The sequence below is a fragment of the Hippocampus bargibanti genome, linkage group LG17 (assembly GCF_051943395.1).
Source record: "Hippocampus bargibanti isolate YZ-2025 linkage group LG17, ASM5194339v1, whole genome shotgun sequence".
Lineage (NCBI taxonomy): Eukaryota > Metazoa > Chordata > Actinopteri > Syngnathiformes > Syngnathidae > Hippocampus > Hippocampus bargibanti.
In genome coordinates, this window is record NC_142750.1 from 17,190,485 (window position 1) to 17,209,596 (window position 19,112).

Consider the following 19,112-nt stretch of genomic DNA (forward strand, 5'->3'; position numbering starts at 1 on the left):
TGAAGTCATGCGCTGCTTCTTCTGAAGAAAGGCCTCTTTACCTTCTTTGTAGAAGCCTTCCTTATCTTTCCCCAGTTTTAAAAGTCTCTGTATTTCTTTCAATTTAGATATGTAATCCTCCATTCTGAAAATAAGGCCAAGCAACACGAAAAAATGTCTGGATGGTTGCACTTAACTTGCTTTCATGAGGCAGGAGGCAGGAGAACTGTGTGGCTCACCTATGCACAATTTGGATAAAAATAAACTAAAATAAAAACTGTAGTATGTACAGTGTTTATAATGTAAAAAAACTCTACATTATATACACCAGATAAACTGTAGAAATTTAGTTCATATACTAAAAGTGTTTGAACACTTGAATAGCGATATGCGGAGGGACAGCAATGCGGTCTCACTGCAGAGAAAGCCAACACAGCTCGCATAGTCATTGTGCAATCCATGGTGAGGCTCAGCCGGCTGCTGCCTCACCGCTCGTCTCCACTTAGGATTTCAATGGTAAATGTGAAAATCCAGCGATTTTGAAACAAAAATCCAAACATGGTGAAGTTAAATGGAAAAGAACTTTAAAGTACAAACCACTCAATAAATATAACTGTTTAATTTAGTCTTCATTGATATTTCCATGATGACAGGTGAGGCACGGCCTCACCTGCCTCCCCTGACTGCACGTCACTGCTGACAGTAAACCGGTCCGTGGCGAAAAAAAGGTTGGGGACTGTGTTAATCAACCCCTCTGTCTTCTGCCATGAATTTTGGCCAATAACGTGCCGCTTAAATCGAGCTTAAAACCTCCTATGAACGGCTCCCTATTCGGAGCCGCCGCCAGTTCTTCACTTCAAAGAGCCGGTTCATCACTTAGCGAACGGCAATTCACTCAGAGCCTGGTGGCATCATGCTAGAATAGTGACGTACACTGTAAAACTACTTGAAATATCTGACCACGTGCCTATGAGCTATGCAAAACAAATGAGGAGTCTTTTAACTGTTAAAAATACAGACATGATCTACTGAATGGGAGTACTCATTCAAATCCAGCAAATGGAATAATACTGTTTTCTAAAACATAAAAAAACAAGAGACAAGGAGGCCAAAATGAAATTTATTTGTCACAGTACATTATCAGTGTATAGATTACAGACAACAGTCATCTCAAATAATTCCATCAATAATCATATACAGTAAAGTCTCGTTATATCGATATTCAAGGGAGTCCGAAAAAATATCGATATAACCGGGACTATCGATATATCCGACCCTGTTTGCATGTAATTTTCTCCGTGCGTGCATAGAAATAGTATCGATATAACCGGGACTATCGATATATCCGATATCGATATAACGAGACTTTACTGTACGTCAGATTACAAAATGCTTAAAGAAGCTTTTTCTGGATTTTACTTTCCAGTAAAATCCTCACTGCTGAGTGGAGCAGTATTTTTACCATACTATTTCTTTGAGTTAACCAACCAAACGGCATCTCCAGAAATTTCAACATACACAAAGTTAAGATAATTCATACAGGATAGATAAAATCAAATGTATCTGTCTGGATACACATTTCTGACATTTGCTCAACAGATTGCATGAAACATTCACAAAGATGATCTGACATGTAGCAGTCACATTTCCTCTATCGTTTGACATTATACCAACATTTTTGTATACCTGTGCAATTTAGCTGTTACAATATGTGTTACATATTTGTCAACATCAAATGTTCATACATAACCTTGAAAAACGTTCTTCAGTTCAAAAACTATTTCACTTGCTTTAAATTTGTACCAGAATATTTGAGCACCGAAAAAGCCCATGATTACAATAGAGCATCACTATCCCTTCAAGGTTGATCTTAAAAAACGAGAAAAAAAAAACAATTATTAAATTGGAGTCCATATCATTTACTAGTTTTGCTGTAGCTAGTGAACTACATGTGGCTTTGTCTTTATTTTCTTTACTTGTTAAACATGCTATTTTCTGAACTCTGTGCATTCTGAACTCTGTGCGTCTGTTCCATTCAGAGAAACTATTTCTCTCTCTCTCTCTCTCTCTCTCTCTCTCTCTCTCTCTCTCTCTCTCTCTCTCTCTCTCTCTGTGTGTGTGTGTGTGTGTGTGTGTGTGTGTGTGTGTGTGTGTGTGTGTGTGTGTGTGTGTGTGTGTGTGTGTGTGTGTGTGCGTGCGTTTGTGTGTGTGTGTGTCAGCACAAGACAACGTGATCAAAGTGATCAAAGTGATGCTATGGAGCCTCAGCCTCTTGGGAAATGGAAGAAGAAAAAAATAAAACGTTGCGTTCCCTGCAAAGTTTTGCATTTATTCGCAAAGATTTGCATTCCCCGGTAAAGACTTTGAGATCTCAAAATCTTTTTTTTCTAAAAACATGTCATTGTTCCGCTAACCGAAAACAACAAACATGAAGCATCTTCACCCGTTAGTAGGTTTCATATAATTTTACTTGAAAATTGGCTTGAAAAACAAATGAGCTTGAGCTAAAAACGAAAGACAAGACAAATAAGCGAAAAACATTTGAAGCGAGTGGTGAACAGAAGACTAATTCATTAGCCAAGCTGGCCAGGAAGTAGATGTTACCAGTGGCGGACTGTCAAGGCCTGCAAAGCCTTCTGTGCTCGTGTAAAAATATCTGAATCACAGATTGGTGTTAATTATATTTTGTCCATGAATTCTTATAAATTCCCTGCCATTTATTAGGGAATTGAAAATATGACCGAGCACCATTCCTGATTTTTTTCAGGTTTTGTTTTTTCTTGCTGGTGTGCGGATAAAGCGCTGGCCAGAAGTCTGGCTTTTTCCCTTCCACAAGGGGGCATCATTTCTCCCTTTCCATGCACTTTGTTCCAGCTTCAGCTTGTTAAACTGCTATCTAAACCAATATGTACAGTGTTTATCGCATTGTATTTTGGACATCCACCCTCATTTCAAGCTCAGATAACTTCAGACCCATATAATTTAGGATTGTACTCTTTTTTTCTGATGAAAGGAGAGAGTCTAAGGTTTCTTAAGCTATAGTGAATGTTCATGTAGTCCTACAACTCAATATTCTGTGGGTCCTGAAATTTGAGCGACAATTACAAAAACCCTGGCACTGGTGTGGGCAAATTTTGACACGTCTGGCAGTGAATGACATAAAGACCACAAATCATAACTACTGGAGTATTAGGCGCACCCCAAAGAATGGTGTATTTTCGAACTTTTTCCAAAAGAAGTCATTTGAAGCCATTTTACAAATTATGGACACAACTTGTCCGGAGACGTCGGTTGTCCTTTAAGGGGCAGAGACGATGTTACATATGTTGTTGTTGGTGCGATGTTAACAGGACTCTGCTAATAAAGTTGTAAAAATACACAATGGATTCACGTTTATTATTATATTTAAAAGAAAGGAAAAAAAAACTGTCTCCGTGCCTGTCATATCATTTTATTTGTTGTATTTATCTGCCGGTCCGTGAAAATATTGTCTGACAGTCAGTGACGTGCGGTGAGGTTCATGGCTGGTGAGACACTGATGTCATCACAGTCAGATTTACAAACATATGAACTCTACAGAGTAGCTTATTCACCATTTGATTGGCAACAGTTAGCATGTTTTGTTTAAAATGTCATGTTAGCATTCTAAATATAAACTGTAGCATAGAAAAAAAGAATTAAAAGAATGTTATTATCGTGTAACCTTTACCTATAAATGAAGTCATGCGCTGCTTCTTCTGAAGAAAGGCCTCTTTACCTTCTTTGTAGAAGCCTTCCTTATCTTTCCCCAGTTTTAAAAGTCTCTGTATTTCTTTCAATTTAGATATGTAATCCTCCATTCTGAAAATAAGGCCAAGCAACACGAAAAAATGTCTGGATGGTTGCACTTAACTTGCTTTCATGAGGCAGGAGGCAGGAGAACTGTGTGGCTCACCTATGCACAATTTGGATAAAAATAAACTAAAATAAAAACTGTAGTATGTACAGTGTTTATAATGTAAAAAAACTCTACATTATATACACCAGATAAACTGTAGAAATTTAGTTCATATACTAAAAGTGTTTGAACACTTGAATAGCGATATGCGGAGGGACAGCAATGCGGTCTCACTGCAGAGAAAGCCAACACAGCTCGCATAGTCATTGTGCAATCCATGGTGAGGCTCAGCCGGCTGCTGCCTCACCGCTCGTCTCCACTTAGGATTTCAATGGTAAATGTGAAAATCCAGCGATTTTGAAACAAAAATCCAAACATGGTGAAGTTAAATGGAAAAGAACTTTAAAGTACAAACCACTCAATAAATATAACTGTTTAATTTAGTCTTCATTGATATTTCCATGATGACAGGTGAGGCACGGCCTCACCTGCCTCCCCTGACTGCACGTCACTGCTGACAGTAAACCGGTCCGTGGCGAAAAAAAGGTTGGGGACTGTGTTAATCAACCCCTCTGTCTTCTGCCATGAATTTTGGCCAATAACGTGCCGCTTAAATCGAGCTTAAAACCTCCTATGAACGGCTCCCTATTCGGAGCCGCCGCCAGTTCTTCACTTCAAAGAGCCGGTTCATCACTTAGCGAACGGCAATTCACTCAGAGCCTGGTGGCATCATGCTAGAATAGTGACGTACACTGTAAAACTACTTGAAATATCTGACCACGTGCCTATGAGCTATGCAAAACAAATGAGGAGTCTTTTAACTGTTAAAAATACAGACATGATCTACTGAATGGGAGTACTCATTCAAATCCAGCAAATGGAATAATACTGTTTTCTAAAACATAAAAAAACAAGAGACAAGGAGGCCAAAATGAAATTTATTTGTCACAGTACATTATCAGTGTATAGATTACAGACAACAGTCATCTCAAATAATTCCATCAATAATCATATACAGTAAAGTCTCGTTATATCGATATTCAAGGGAGTCCGAAAAAATATCGATATAACCGGGACTATCGATATATCCGACCCTGTTTGCATGTAATTTTCTCCGTGCGTGCATAGAAATAGTATCGATATAACCGGGACTATCGATATATCCGATATCGATATAACGAGACTTTACTGTACGTCAGATTACAAAATGCTTAAAGAAGCTTTTTCTGGATTTTACTTTCCAGTAAAATCCTCACTGCTGAGTGGAGCAGTATTTTTACCATACTATTTCTTTGAGTTAACCAACCAAACGGCATCTCCAGAAATTTCAACATACACAAAGTTAAGATAATTCATACAGGATAGATAAAATCAAATGTATCTGTCTGGATACACATTTCTGACATTTGCTCAACAGATTGCATGAAACATTCACAAAGATGATCTGACATGTTGTAGCAGTCACATTTCCTCTATCGTTTGACATTATACCAACATTTTTGTATACCTGTGCAATTTAGCTGTTACAATATATGTTACATATTTGTCAACATCAAATGTTCATACATAACCTTGAAAAACGTTCTTCAGTTCAAAAACTATTTCACTTGCTTTAAATTTGTACCAGAATATTTGAGCACCGAAAAAGCCCATGATTACAATAGAGCATCACTATCCCTTCAAGGTTGATCTTAAAAAACGAGAAAAAAAAACAATTATTAAATTGGAGTCCATATCATTTACTAGTTTTGCTGTAGCTAGTGAACTACATGTGGCTTTGTCTTTATTTTCTTTACTTGTTAAACATGCTATTTCTGAACTCAGCATAACAAACTGCTGACTCTGAAATGCAGTCTGTTCCATTCAGAGAAACTATTTCTCTCTCTCTCTCTCTCTCTCTCTCTCTCTCTCTCTCTCTCTCTCTCTCTCTCTCTCTCTCTCTCAATCTGTGTGTGTGTGTGTGTGTGTGTGTGTGTGTGTGTGTGTGTGTGTGTGTGTGTGTGTGTGTGTGTGTGTGTGTGTGTGTGTGTGTGTGTGTGTGTGTGTGTCAGCAAAAGACAACGTGATCAAAGTGATCAAAGTGATGCTATGGAGCCTCAGCCTCTTGGGAAATGGAAGAAGAAAAAAATAAAACGTTGCGTTCCCTGCAAAGTTTTGCATTTACTCGCAAAGATTTGCATTCCCCGGTAAAGACTTTGAGATCTCAAAATCTTTTTTTTCTAAAAACATGTCATTGTTCCGCTAACCGAAAACAACAAACATGAAGCATCTTCACCCGTTGGTAGGTTTCATATAATTTTACTTGAAAATTGGCTTGAAAAACAAATGAGCTTGAGCTAAAAATGAAAGACAAGACAAATAAGCGAAAAACATTTGAAGCGAGTGGTGAACAGAAGACTAATTCATTAGCCAAGCTGGCCAGGAAGTAGATGTTACCAGTGGCGGACTGTCAAGGCCTGCAAAGCCTTCTGTGCTCGTGTAAAAATATCTGAATCACAGATTGGTGTTAATTATATTTTGTCCATGAATTCTTATAAATTCCCTGCCATTTATTAGGGAATTGAAAATATGACCGAGCACCATTCCTGATTTTTTTTCAGGTTTTGTTTTTTCTTGCTGGTGTGCGGATAAAGCGCTGGCCAGAAGTCTGGCTTTTTCCCTTCCACAAGGGGGCATCATTTCTCCCTTTCCATGCACTTTGTTCCAGCTTCAGCTTGTTAAACTGCTATCTAAACCAATATGTACAGTGTTTATCGCATTGTATTTTGGACATCCACCCTCATTTCAAGCTCAGATAACTTCAGACCCATATAATTTAGGATTGTACTCTTTTTTTTCTGATGAAAGGAGAGAGTCTAAGGTTTCTTAAGCTATAGTGAATGTTCATGTAGTCCTACAACTCAATATTCTGTGGGTCCTGAAATTTGAGCGACAATTACAAAAACCCTGGCACTGGTGTGGGCAAATTTTGACACGTCTGGCAGTGAATGACATAAAGACCACAAATCATAACTACTGGAGTATTAGGCGCACCCCAAAGAATGGTGTATTTTCGAACTTTTTCCAAATATAAGACACACGGGCGTGTAGGCTTATATTTTGTCCATGAATTCTTATTAAATAATTCCAAATTGTCTTTCAGCTGCCTTTCATTGGCTTTTGCAATGCAAAACTTTGCGATGGAACGCAAAGTATGTTTTTTTTCCTTCTTTCCCTCCTCCTTAGGGCAAGGGTGTCAAACACAATTTTTGCCGCATGCCACATAATAGTCCCGGTTTCCTTACGGGGGCCATGATGAATTTGGGGAAGCCATTAGAATGTTTAGTGCCACATATACATCTAGAGCGCACAACAAATGAATGAATGACTAGTTTTCAAATTTGAAGTAAAAAATAATGAATGTTATTGTGATTTACATGGAACAATTTGAAATTTTGGCTCGGACTTTAGCAGGCATCGAAAGTTTGATTTGCTCTCAGGGCCCGGGTAAAATTATATGGCAGGTCAGATTTGGGCCTTGACTTTGAAACCTGTGCCCGAGCAACTCCATATTATGCACACACACACACACGCACACACACACACACACACACGCACACACACACACACGCACACACACACACACACACACACACACACACACGCACGCACGCACACGCAAACCCACACAGACCAAAAATCATCCAGGTACATTTTGAGACATTTTCCTGGTCTATTTAAGGTTGGCATTTATCTGGGCTGCAACATTTCAAGCGGAGTCATTCATGACAAGGACATTTTAAGTGGGACACTGACATGTCAGCTGGCGTTGTACTCACCACTAACACTAAAATCATGTGTCATAAATGACTGTCATTTCAAACAAACATTTGTGTTAATGTTTGTGATCTGAGGTGATGATACAACTGATAATCAGTATATGAGTGTTAAAAGGAACTGTATGTTGCTCTGACCAGTCATTTGGAGGTCAGTGTATTGATTGGCCTAATTTCCATGTTGTTCATGCTGCCCAAAGTAACAGTCGGTACTTTTGAAATGTCTAGTCTTAAAATGGATAGTGTTGCACTATTCTGCCTGTTTCACAAGTCATTCAGTCTGATAAAGAATGGGGAAAAAAACAACTCCACAAATTGTGGACAAAATTGATTGCACTGGTTGTCATAAGAAGTTAAGAATATGGTTGTCATAAGAACTCTTCTTGTAAAGGTTGTGACAAGTAAAGATATTTTCAAACTGCACTAAGTAAGGTGCTGTTGAAAAACCCATGAATTTTGCATGAAAAATATTCAATTCAAACGTGATGCTGTGGTAAGATCTAATTAGTAGACTGGGTGGTAGAGCAATTTTTGAGTGAGAATAGAATAAACCTCCCTGTTACTTTACCTGCACAAGCGCTTCCAAACACTGACATGTTTTACCATCCTCTTGCTGCCCTAAGCACAGTGAGAAAAAGCCTTACATGATGGAGGGATGAGCCAGGACTAACTTTTATCTCAAAATAAAATGTTTGACTACCTTTTCATCAGAATTCACCAAATTCATTGGAGTTTTAGTGTATAATACTGTGCACATAAGACAGAGGACGCATCAAATTATTTGTAAAAGTCATTGTATGATATCTAAAACAAAGTATACTTGGAGAAACAGTTGTTTCAAGAGTAGTGATGCTGGTGAAGAATATGATGATGGATTTTGCATTCTTATTTCGTACCCACAAGCATCTACACAAATGTGATAGATTTTACTCTACTTGACATCGGTGCATTCCCACACATTTATTGAATTATGACAATGATTTGAAAAAAAATATCGCACTTGAAATCACGTTATTACTGTTATCATTGTTGTGACTTGGGTAAACTCAATTAACCTTGGCTCTTTTTCAGTTATGTAGTTTGTGAATTTCTTGCCATGGGCGGTAAGGAATTTTCCTTTACTCTATTATGAATTCTGTCTCGGCATGTTGTTGTTTAGCCTGTCATTTGTTCATTTGATCTGTGCTAATACGTCATTGAAGAGATTGAGGAAGATCTGCACATGGTACTCCTTGAAGACCAGCGCTGGACGGAAACGGATTGACCGGTCTCCGCACCCACCCAAGAGGATACCTATTGACAAAATACAATGACAACGTCCATGTCCAGAGGGTTACTGTCATGTGTTGAAATGTGGATCACATTTTTTTTAGATAAAACTCACGTATCAACGAAAAAAACAAAAATATGTCCAATCCCCTCCAAAAGCTTTGGGATGGCAGGTCAATTCATTTGATTTTGTTGTATAACCGAAGGAATGTTTGGTAATAACATAAATAAGACTACATTGAGTAGTCCATCTATATTTTAAATCATATTGGCATACACATGTGTTCAATAATTCAGGACAGACAATCTTTGACTTAGACCCATCCACCTTTCTAGTGAGTAAAAGTCTTGGACCAAGTGACTGATGGGTACCTGTTACTCACGTCTTACTTTTTAGTTTGCTTAAACATTCAATCAAATTTAATTTGGTATTTGAGTTGCCTTGTGAAAATTGTGTTGGTTCTTAAGCAAATATGAACACCAGAAAAAAGCAATGAGATTTTTTTCAGAAACATTGGGCATCGGCAATACAAAAATTTGGAATGTTCTGACAACTCATCGGCAAAGAATCGGAATGTTGGATTAGAATTTGAAAGGAGTACAGCCATAAACCACAAAAGTCATGAATAATGTTTTGTGGACTAATGAGACCAAGATTAACCTCTGCAAAAGTGATGGAAAGGCCACACTGAATCTCAGCCATTTGGACTGGCACAAAGCCCTCAATATCAGCCATTCAGATGGATTTTGACTGCCCTTGCAAAGTGCACAGATTGTGTTCGATTACGAGGTAAACATGCAGCCGACAAAAAGAAAGATGAGACTATCTCTTAGCAAAAACAAAATGTTCTATTTTCCATTATTTACCAATTATCATTACTATATTGATAAATTAAATCGGACTTCCAGTTTCTGAAAGGTAAAAATGAATAAAAAGACCTTTTTGGACAGTATAAGCATGCATTTTGAGCAGTGGTGGGCTGTCAAGGCCTGTAAGTCCTTCTCTGCAACACTGAATCACAGACCAATGTTAATTATATTTTGTCCATGAATTCTTATTAAATATTGTCTTTGAGCTCCCTTTCATTGCCTTTCCCCTATTGTGCTGCTTCCAGATGTGCTTAGTTTTTAATCCTCAACACACACCACGAGCACTGGAGCCCCACAGGGATGCGTCCTCTCTCCATTGCTTTTCTCTCTCTACACAAACAACTGCACCTCAACACACCCAGCTGTCAAATTCATAAAGTTCACAAACGACACCACGGTCATTGGTATCATCAAAGACGGAGACGAGTCTGCGAACCGATAACAAGTGGAGAAGCTGGAGCTCTGATGTTGCCGTCACAACCTAGAGCTGAACACGCTCAAGACAGTCAAGATGATTGTGGACTTCAGAAAACATCCATCACCAAAGATGCCCCTTCACACTATCCAACTGCCTCGTGTCAACCGTCGAGACCTTCAAGTTCCTGGCAATCAGTCTCTCAGAAGATGACATGGGAGGTTAACACCAATTCCATCCTGAGAAAGGCCCAACAGAGAATGCACCTCCCGAGGCTGCGAAACAAACTTGGCCTGCCACATTACACGGCTGTCATCGAATACATCCTGCGTTCTTCCGTCCCCGTTTGGTTCAGGGCCGTCACAAAAATGGACAAACTCATCCAACTTCAACCGACAGTTAGGACGGCGGAAAAAATCATTGGAACCGCCCTACCCACTCTCGAGGACTCGCACACTGTAAGAATCCAAACAAGGGCGCGCAAAATCCTACTGGACCCTCCGCAACCTGCCCACCAGCTTTTCCATCTACAATGCTCAGGCAGGCGCTACCGATCCATGCACACCAAATCCAGCAAAGATTTAAACAGCTTCTTTCCCCAAGCCATCAACTCTCTCAACCGTAACCCAAATAGAACTGCATAGTGACTCTATTTTTACTATGATGATGCTAGGAGCAGTGTTTGAAATAACGTTTGCCCGAAGGCCCGGGGCATACAACTTTTACGTCGGGCATACAACTTTCAAAACGTCTCGGCCCGGTAGGCCGACACTTCTTCAAGAAAAAAAAAAGGTTTTTTTTTTTTTTTTCAAATCAAACGTTTGTTTTATTCAATAAAGCAAAAGCGACAAGCAAACCGCTACAAGCCACATGGACTCCTCTTTCTCAGCACCTTTCAAAACTCAAGTACACTTTACAGTTACGATATAGTCCGAAGCACGAAACAGGCTTTGATTCGCGGCCGTGCCGAGTATGCAACTGCCAAACGAACGTTCGTTTGCCAGACAGCGTAACGCAAACATTGCATTGTGCGCCATGATGATAACTGGAGCAAAATCTTCAGCAAGGGATATTTATCATAAATTAAGCAAGGGAGCATTTGTGGTAGGTACTTCCTAAATTAAAAAAAAAATCATTTATACTTTGCAACAATGTTTTTTTTGCGGTTAGTCATCTTATTGTGTTTCAAGTTGTGAAAAATGGCGCAGGCAACTTTATGGCCGGGCAGGCAACCTTTCAGAGTTGTCTGGCCGGGTGTCTGCTAACTTTTTGTCATGAGTTTCAGACACTGATACTAGTGCAGCGTGTTCGACCGGAGAGAAATTCCTTGTGTGTTTTACATACTAGGCAATAAAGATGATTCTGATTCTGGTATTTACCATAATTTTCGGACTACAGAGTGCACCTGATTATTAGACTCACCCAGTAAATTTTTAAAGGAAAAAACAGTTTTTACATACAAAAACCACGTTTGTTATAAACCGCCTGTGGCCAAATTGAAACATGAGAAAAAATGTGAATAATATACCTTAACATTTGTTTCAAATTAGTACCTGTTACGCAAGAGCAACACAACAAGCATTACGGTAGCAACACAGCCCGAACAGGGCTGGTTAAAAACCATGTCTGGAAAAGTGAGACACGGCAGTAACACGTTAGCGCTCGCTAACAGGTCTGGGCACAAAACCATACCATGTCATTGAGTTACGGAAGAAATACGTTCGCACTCACTAACAAGGCTGGTTACAAAACATAGCAAGTCAATGAGAGCCATCCTAATCTTCCTCTGTAAACTGAAACCATGGAAGTCTTCCTCCTGTGTGTCGGATTGGAATAGCGTCAAAAATTCCTCGCCCCACACGCTTTTATTCTCTCTTTCGTTGTGACTTTCATGCTGAGGTAAAGTCACTCCTGAGCTTGTGGTGTCCTCTCTGTCACGTAGCCGCCCGGCTTTTCAAAACCCGTTGGTGATGGTTGATTTTTTTCCACACTGCTCCACGCTATCCGGATGCACTGGCATACATGTGCAAAAGTTGCTTTTCGCATGCGACCGTTTAGGTAACCGATTTCTTATCCAAGCCTCCCATTAAACTCGGAGAGCCACGATTGACACGAGAATTTACATTAAACTTGCGTCTTTCTCGGCACATATATTCGCCGTGTCTCACGCTTACCTTTTAGTGCTTGAGCGCCCCATGGTGGCCATTAGGAAAAGAAATGTATATATTGGCCACATCATGGCATAAACCTCAGGATTGAAAGCTTTTGACAAAAGTCACGGCTTGCAGTCCGGAAATTACGGTAAGCATTTAACCGATCTCATTTCTGCCATCATTTTTTGCCAGGTCAGATATCTACGCCTTCACAATCAGTTCTGAGAGCTCTGTCGCATAAAAATCACAGGACCATCCTTTGGCACAAATGGACAGAATAACATCACGTCCAGTGTTTCATGATTCTCACAGATTTCGAATTGGCAACCCTAAGTCTGCTTGCAGGCGTTGGAAACGTCAGAGTTTTTGCAAACTATGATTGGCTCCTTATCTGAAGTCAACAGTCTCAAACTAGGGTCTTAAACTGGACAGTGACTTTAAACTTGACGGCCAAATTGGTGCTGTTGTTAAATCCAGCTTCTTTCATCTTCGGTAACTGGCTCAAATCAAACCTATACTTTCTCATGAGCACATTGAAGCAGTAATTCATGCCTTTGTCTCATTTTGGCTCGATTATTGTAATTCACATATCTAGTGATGGCTCGCTCCATCTTCTCCACAGTTGAGAGTGGGACCTCATAGACTGTAAGTGGCCACATTACCCGAGAGAGAAGTCCAAACTGCAGACACCGGAGCTTGAGCTTCCCTGGCAGTGGAGACTTGTTGATGTTTTCCAGACTATTGGTGGCATCCTGCTTTAGTTGCTGCACTTGATATTTGTCTCTTAGGCTTGCATTGTACCACCTGCTCAGGATTTTAACCGGTTCCTCAGACACCGTTGGTATTGGGCCATCACCAATGCAGACTATTGACGATTGAGATACTGTGTGACTTGTTCGGCTTGATTTTCATCCGGTCCCATTTCCTGCAGTTTTCCAAGTAGCCGCCTGGTGCAAGCTGCAGTAGTGGTCAAGGTGGTCATGTCATCCATGTATACCCAGATAGGTGGGAAGTGGATCCCATTCCTGGTTCGCTCACCCACACCACCCACCTTGAGGTCCTGATGATGACCTCCATGGCCATTGTGAAGGCCAGGGGTGAAATCGTACAACCTGCCACGATGCCGACTTCTACACACTGCCATGATGTTATGAAGTCAGGTGTTGTGAAGCACAGTTGCAGGTCTTCGAAGTAGGCTTTTACCTACGTGGTCCATTTTCAGCGACTTGCAACACAATGCCTCCTGGTGCAAAATACAGTGAAATGTCCAGAAACAATCTCCTCCATTAAGGGCTTATACTTTGTCTTTGAACTTTGTCGCGACACCTGCTTTCTATATATATATATATATATATCACACCAGATTTGGTGTGCTAAAAAACCTTGGCGGATGTTCTTTACATCTAACAGCAAATTTTTTAAATACATTTCAACGAGCCATTCTGTGTTTCACATTTGCTTTTTTGTATTTTATTTTCAGCTATTTTAAGCATGTGTTAATTTGAAACATGCGTATCAAAATTGAATTGATATTGAAAATTGAAATTGAACACATTAACTTCACTTTTTAATGACCACTTTTGTAACAATTGAACGGGAGTAATTATTCTTGTGTTGATTGTCAACATTTTAGAATTCTTTTTTTTATTCACCATTTTTGAAAATTGGTGCCTCTTGGTGCCAATTGAGCCTCTAAATAGCAGTACTTCCCACATGCAGGTACCAGTGCAAGTGTTGAATTCAATGTCTGAATTCTACATGAGGGTCATCCGTTATTGTCACGGTTTGCAAGGTGGTGATTGCGGGTGCGGATCCCAAAAAGCAGGCAGGAGATAGCACGAGGTTGTGTTTGAATAAAGTAAATTGTATTAAAATAAAGTCAGCAGGAACAAAATCTAAAACATCAAAATGATCTGAACAGAAAAAAGTATCAAAAGAAAACCAAGTGTAAAAGTCCGCCAAGGTTAAACAAACACACGCACAGCATATAATGCATGCAATTGCAGACAAAGCATGCAACAAACAATGACCCGACCACGAATGGTCGTGTCCTTTTAAGTGTCACTGATTGTAACGACGAGCACCTGCGAGGCAGCAGACAGGGCTGACAGCGCTACCCGTTGGTCGCCAACCAGATAATGATAGTTATTGATTTTAAGACGGAGGGTATGGGTCAGATAAAAATTGACCACCGTAGTTGGACACATTGGACACATCTCTTTTAAATGATTTACAAAGCAAACAAGCCCGATCCTGAGTCAGATGTGTATCAGACCCTTCTGCATACTATAATGAAAACAAACATTATGGAATAGAATAGAACGTGTGTGTGTGTGTGTGTGTGTGTGTGTGTGTGTGTGTGTGTGTGTGTGTGTGTGTGTGTGTGTGTGTGTGTGTGTGTGTGTGTGTGTGTGGGTAGAGGCCAGACAAAGAGTGATCCCAAACCCGGACTCGGGGTAAGCATAGGCAGAGTGCAATAGATCGGAGCACCGGCAGCCCCCTGCAACCGCATTCACCAGAAGATTGTCCTGAGTCTTCACTCATGCCACTGGAATACAGTCGGTGTGGCTAAGTTCGTGGAGGAAGGAATCGCGCACACTAAATCCACGAGTAGCGCAGGCTTGAGCTTCCACCATATATGTCCACTGGAGATCCATCACCACAGCTACCCCTCGCACTATCCAACTGCCTGGTGTCATTAAGACCTTCAAGTTCCTGGGAATCACAGTCTCCCAGGACATGAAGTGGGAGATAAACACCAACTCTTTTTTAGGATACTACAAAAGGCCCAACAGAGAATGTACTTCCTGGGGCTGCTAAAGAAGCATGCCCTGCCACACGAGGTGCTGCAACATTTCTACACGGCTGTCATCGAATCCATCCTGTGTTCTTCCATCACTGTTTGGTTCGGGGCCGCCACAAAAATGACTTCAACGGACAGTTAGGACGGCGGAAAAAATTATTGGCACCGCCCTACTCTCGAGGACTTGCACACTGCAAGACTCCAAACTAGGGTGCGGAAAATCATACTGGACCCTCCGCACCCTGCCCACCACCTTTTCCAGCTACTCCCCTCAGGCAGGCGCTACCGATCCATGTGCACCAAATCCAGCAGACATTTAAACAGCTTCTTCCCCCAAGCCATTAACTCTTTGAACAGTAGCCCAAATGGAATTGTATATTACCTCTTTGCAATTTTTTTGCTGATGATACTAGTGCAGCGTGTTCGACCGGAAACAAATTCCTTGTGTGTTCTACATACTTGGCAATATAGATGATTCTGATTCTGATTCTGAGATAGGATAAAGTGACGGGGGCACTGGAATGTGACTGGGAGCTTCGGGCTATATTCCTTCACAGGTCGTGGTATAGGATTGATGGTCATTGCTAAGATGGGATGGAGCAACATTGTCCTTCGGCAGCATCCTGTGCGTCTGAGCAGCCCTATTTAGGGTCTGCACTGCTCACCCCTTACAGAAAAGGTGACCTAAACATTGCTTGCTCCCCCACACTTGAGTGGCCCACTGCAGCCACCAAGGTATCTCACCCCTGCGGTCGAAAACGAAATATAATTAAACCCATGACTGAAGCTGGCTTCCTGGAAGTTCGCACCCTACTCTCTGCTCGAGACAGGATGGAGAGACCTCGTAGACCAGGGGTGTCAAAGTCATTTTTTGCCGCGGGCCACATTGTAGTTATGGTTTCCTCTCGAGGGCCGTTATGAATTTGCGGAACCCATTAGAATGTTTAAATCCCTTCAAATATTACATATAGAGCACACAGCAAATTAATGAATAACTCGTTTTCAAATCTGAAGTCAAGAATGACTTTTATTGTGGTTGACATCGAAAAATGTGAAATTTTGGCTCAGATTTTAGCAATTATCATGGAATTTAACAAGTTTGATTTGCTTTCACGGGCCGAAAAAATGATGTGGCGGGCCGGATTGGGCCCGCGGGCCTTGACTTTGACACCTGTGTCGTAGACGAACCGCCCTCAGTGCACATGAGTTCAGGAGGTACAACATTGATATTGGGGAACTCAGTGAGACTCGGTTCTCAGATGAGGTCTCACTCATAGAAGTTGGTGAGGGCTACACCTTCTTCTGGAAGGGTGTCCCAGAGAATAAGCAAAGACTCTGTGTACTTGGCTTTTCTGTGAAAAGCAGCTTACTCAGTAACATCCCTGAGTCCCCGCAAGGCATCAGTGAAAAGCTTGTGACCTGGCATATTCCCCTGGTCAAAGGTCGCTTCGTGACTCCCACCTTAGATGCTGACGACAACATCAAAGATACCTTCTACAAGTCCCTGGATGCAACTGTATATAAAATCCCTACCTCTGATAAACGTGTTCTGATGGGTGACTTCAATGCCCGAGTAGGTATGAATGCCAGGCTCTGGAAACAAGTAATCGGAAAGCACGGGACGGGGAAAATGAACAGCAATTGCCTACGACTCCTCACTCTGTGCTCTGAGCATCAGCTGATTGTAACCAACACCATCCTTCAGATGAAGAAAGAAGCACATCACATCACGGATGCACCCCAGGTCCAAACACTGGAACTTACTGGGCTCCATCGTCACAAGTCAACAAGAACAAAATGACGTCTGCATTACGTGTGCGATGCGTGGGGCTGAATGCTGGACTGATCATCGATTGATAAAGTCCAGGCGCGAACTGAGAATTTGACCTCCTCATAAGAAACAGCAACCCCGAAAGTAGCTCAACTCCAGGGCCCTGGATTCCCCAGAATGTGTAGCCAGCTACTGCAGCCAGCTGGCAGAGGGACTTGCCAGCCTGGACACCAGTAACGGGGACCTTGATGTGGAGAGCAGGTGGGACAATTTGAGGACAACAATTCATCAAACTGCCTCTTAGACCATTGGCTTTATTCAGAAACGACACCAGGACTGGATCAATAACAGCTCGGCTGCCATACAGGAGCTTCTGGAAGACGGAAAGCCCATACCACACTTCTCTCCAACCCTCACTCTCCACTTCTCCTCTCTCTCTACAAGGCCATCCGTGGTGAAACACAAAAACAGCTGACAATTATGGAAAACAAGTGGTGGCTCAGTAAGGTGCAAGAAATCCAAACACATGCAGACAACACACACCTTCAATGATGCTGTAAAATCCTTGCATGGTCCACAAAGACAACACAGTCAGATCTGTAGACTGTTCTGTGCTACTGAAGGACAAAAGGCAGATACTTGAGCATCGGGCAGAGCACTTTGTCTCCCTGCTCAACCAAGTAAACCCTTCAGACCCATGTGTCCTTGACTCCCTCCCAGAGCTTCCATCAGTTCTCTCCTTTGATGAAGTTCCTCAGTTCACACAGGTCCTCTCCGGAGCCTTAAAAACAACAAAAGCCCTGGCCCTGATGGACTACCAGCTGAGGTTCTCAAGAACGGTGGTTAGTTCCTAACACGGCAGCCATACCACCTCATTTGCAACATCTGGCAAAACGGGACACTTCCTCAGGAATGTAAATACAGCAACATCATCACCATTTCTAAAATGAATCGGGATCAAGTCAGTCTGTGGCAACAGCCACGGCATCTCTCTGCTCTCTGTTGCTGGAAAGATTCTTGAGAAAATAATGCTGTTCCGTCTTACGTCGTATATTACCGAAGACATCCAAGAAGTCCAAGATGGCGCAGGAGTAGGGAGCCGTCAGCAAGTGCTCTCATGGGCCTTGCTTTTTTGTTGTTTTTCTCTTGTTTTTGTGTTTTCTTTTGTCACTTTATGTTCTTATATGTCGTGCGGAACGGATACGGATTGTTTTTCAGCATTTTTGGCCACGGCATTCATCGAGGAGAGACTGTGCTGAGCGGTTGCACGTTTTCGGCAGCACAAATATGCCAGTACTGTTTTTGAAAGGGAGGAATGTCTGTGCCATTGGACTGTCATCGCTGGACAGCTCAGGGTGCTTTTTGGCGCCTGTAATCGACAGCATCTTTACAGCCCCGCTTTGTTCAGCGGAAAGGTCGTGCTGTTGGACAGTCTGCGGCATGGCTTGAAGTGTGTGTGTGTGTGTGTGTCTTGTATGGGAGAACGTAAGGAAAATGTTGATTTAATTAGCACTTTTGTTTCCATCATGTTCACAAATGAAGCAAATACAAGAGTCATGAAATAAATGAAAAGTTACAGGTTATATACCTTTGTTCCTGGCCTTCTGAATGATGTTATTGCGTGTTGCATCATCACAGACATCAATTGCACAGAAAGTTCCTTTCCCTCGAGCGCGACTCAAGATGCCGGGGTATTGAGCCTTAGAAGAAGATACATCTAGGTCATACTCTCACCAAGCAAAAGTTAGTGAAGACACATCATTTATGTTCTAAAATGTGAATTACTCCAAACGGGATATTTATTTTTCCTGCTTCTTTGCTGTTTTGGTCAGCCTTCTTGTACACCTTTGTTTGGTTTCTTTGACGGCCTTTGGCTCCAGACTTCCTCATGCATTACTATAGCTCTTCTCTGGGCACCCTGTCATACGCTTTCTCCAGATCTACAAAGACAAAGTGCAATTCTCTGACCGTCTCTGTACTTCTCTATCGGCATTCTTAAAGCAAACACTGCATCTGTCGTACTCTTTTTTTGGCATGAAGCTATACTGCTGCTCTCACAAATGTTCACTGCTGCTCTTAGTGTAGCTTCCAGGACTCTTTCCCATAGTTTCATTGTATGGCTCATCAACTTTATTCCTCTGTACTACAACTCTACACATC

At 41.5% G+C, this 19,112-nt stretch overlaps 1 protein-coding gene across 1 annotated transcript in view; it reads right to left on the bottom strand.

Annotated features, from left to right (window-relative positions):
- Window positions 1–4,775: 4,775 nt before the first annotated feature.
- Window positions 4,776–19,112, bottom strand: part of abat (4-aminobutyrate aminotransferase) — an 89,759-nt gene continuing 75,422 nt past the window's right edge. The window contains exons 15-16 of the mRNA XM_089018902.1: window positions 18,541–18,652; window positions 4,776–8,964 (exon numbers count right to left, since the gene is read on the bottom strand). Of these exons, the coding sequence (XP_088875028.1) occupies window positions 8,843–8,964; window positions 18,541–18,652 (234 nt within the window). The 3' untranslated portion in view covers window positions 4,776–8,842. The remainder of the gene's footprint in view (window positions 8,965–18,540; window positions 18,653–19,112) is intronic.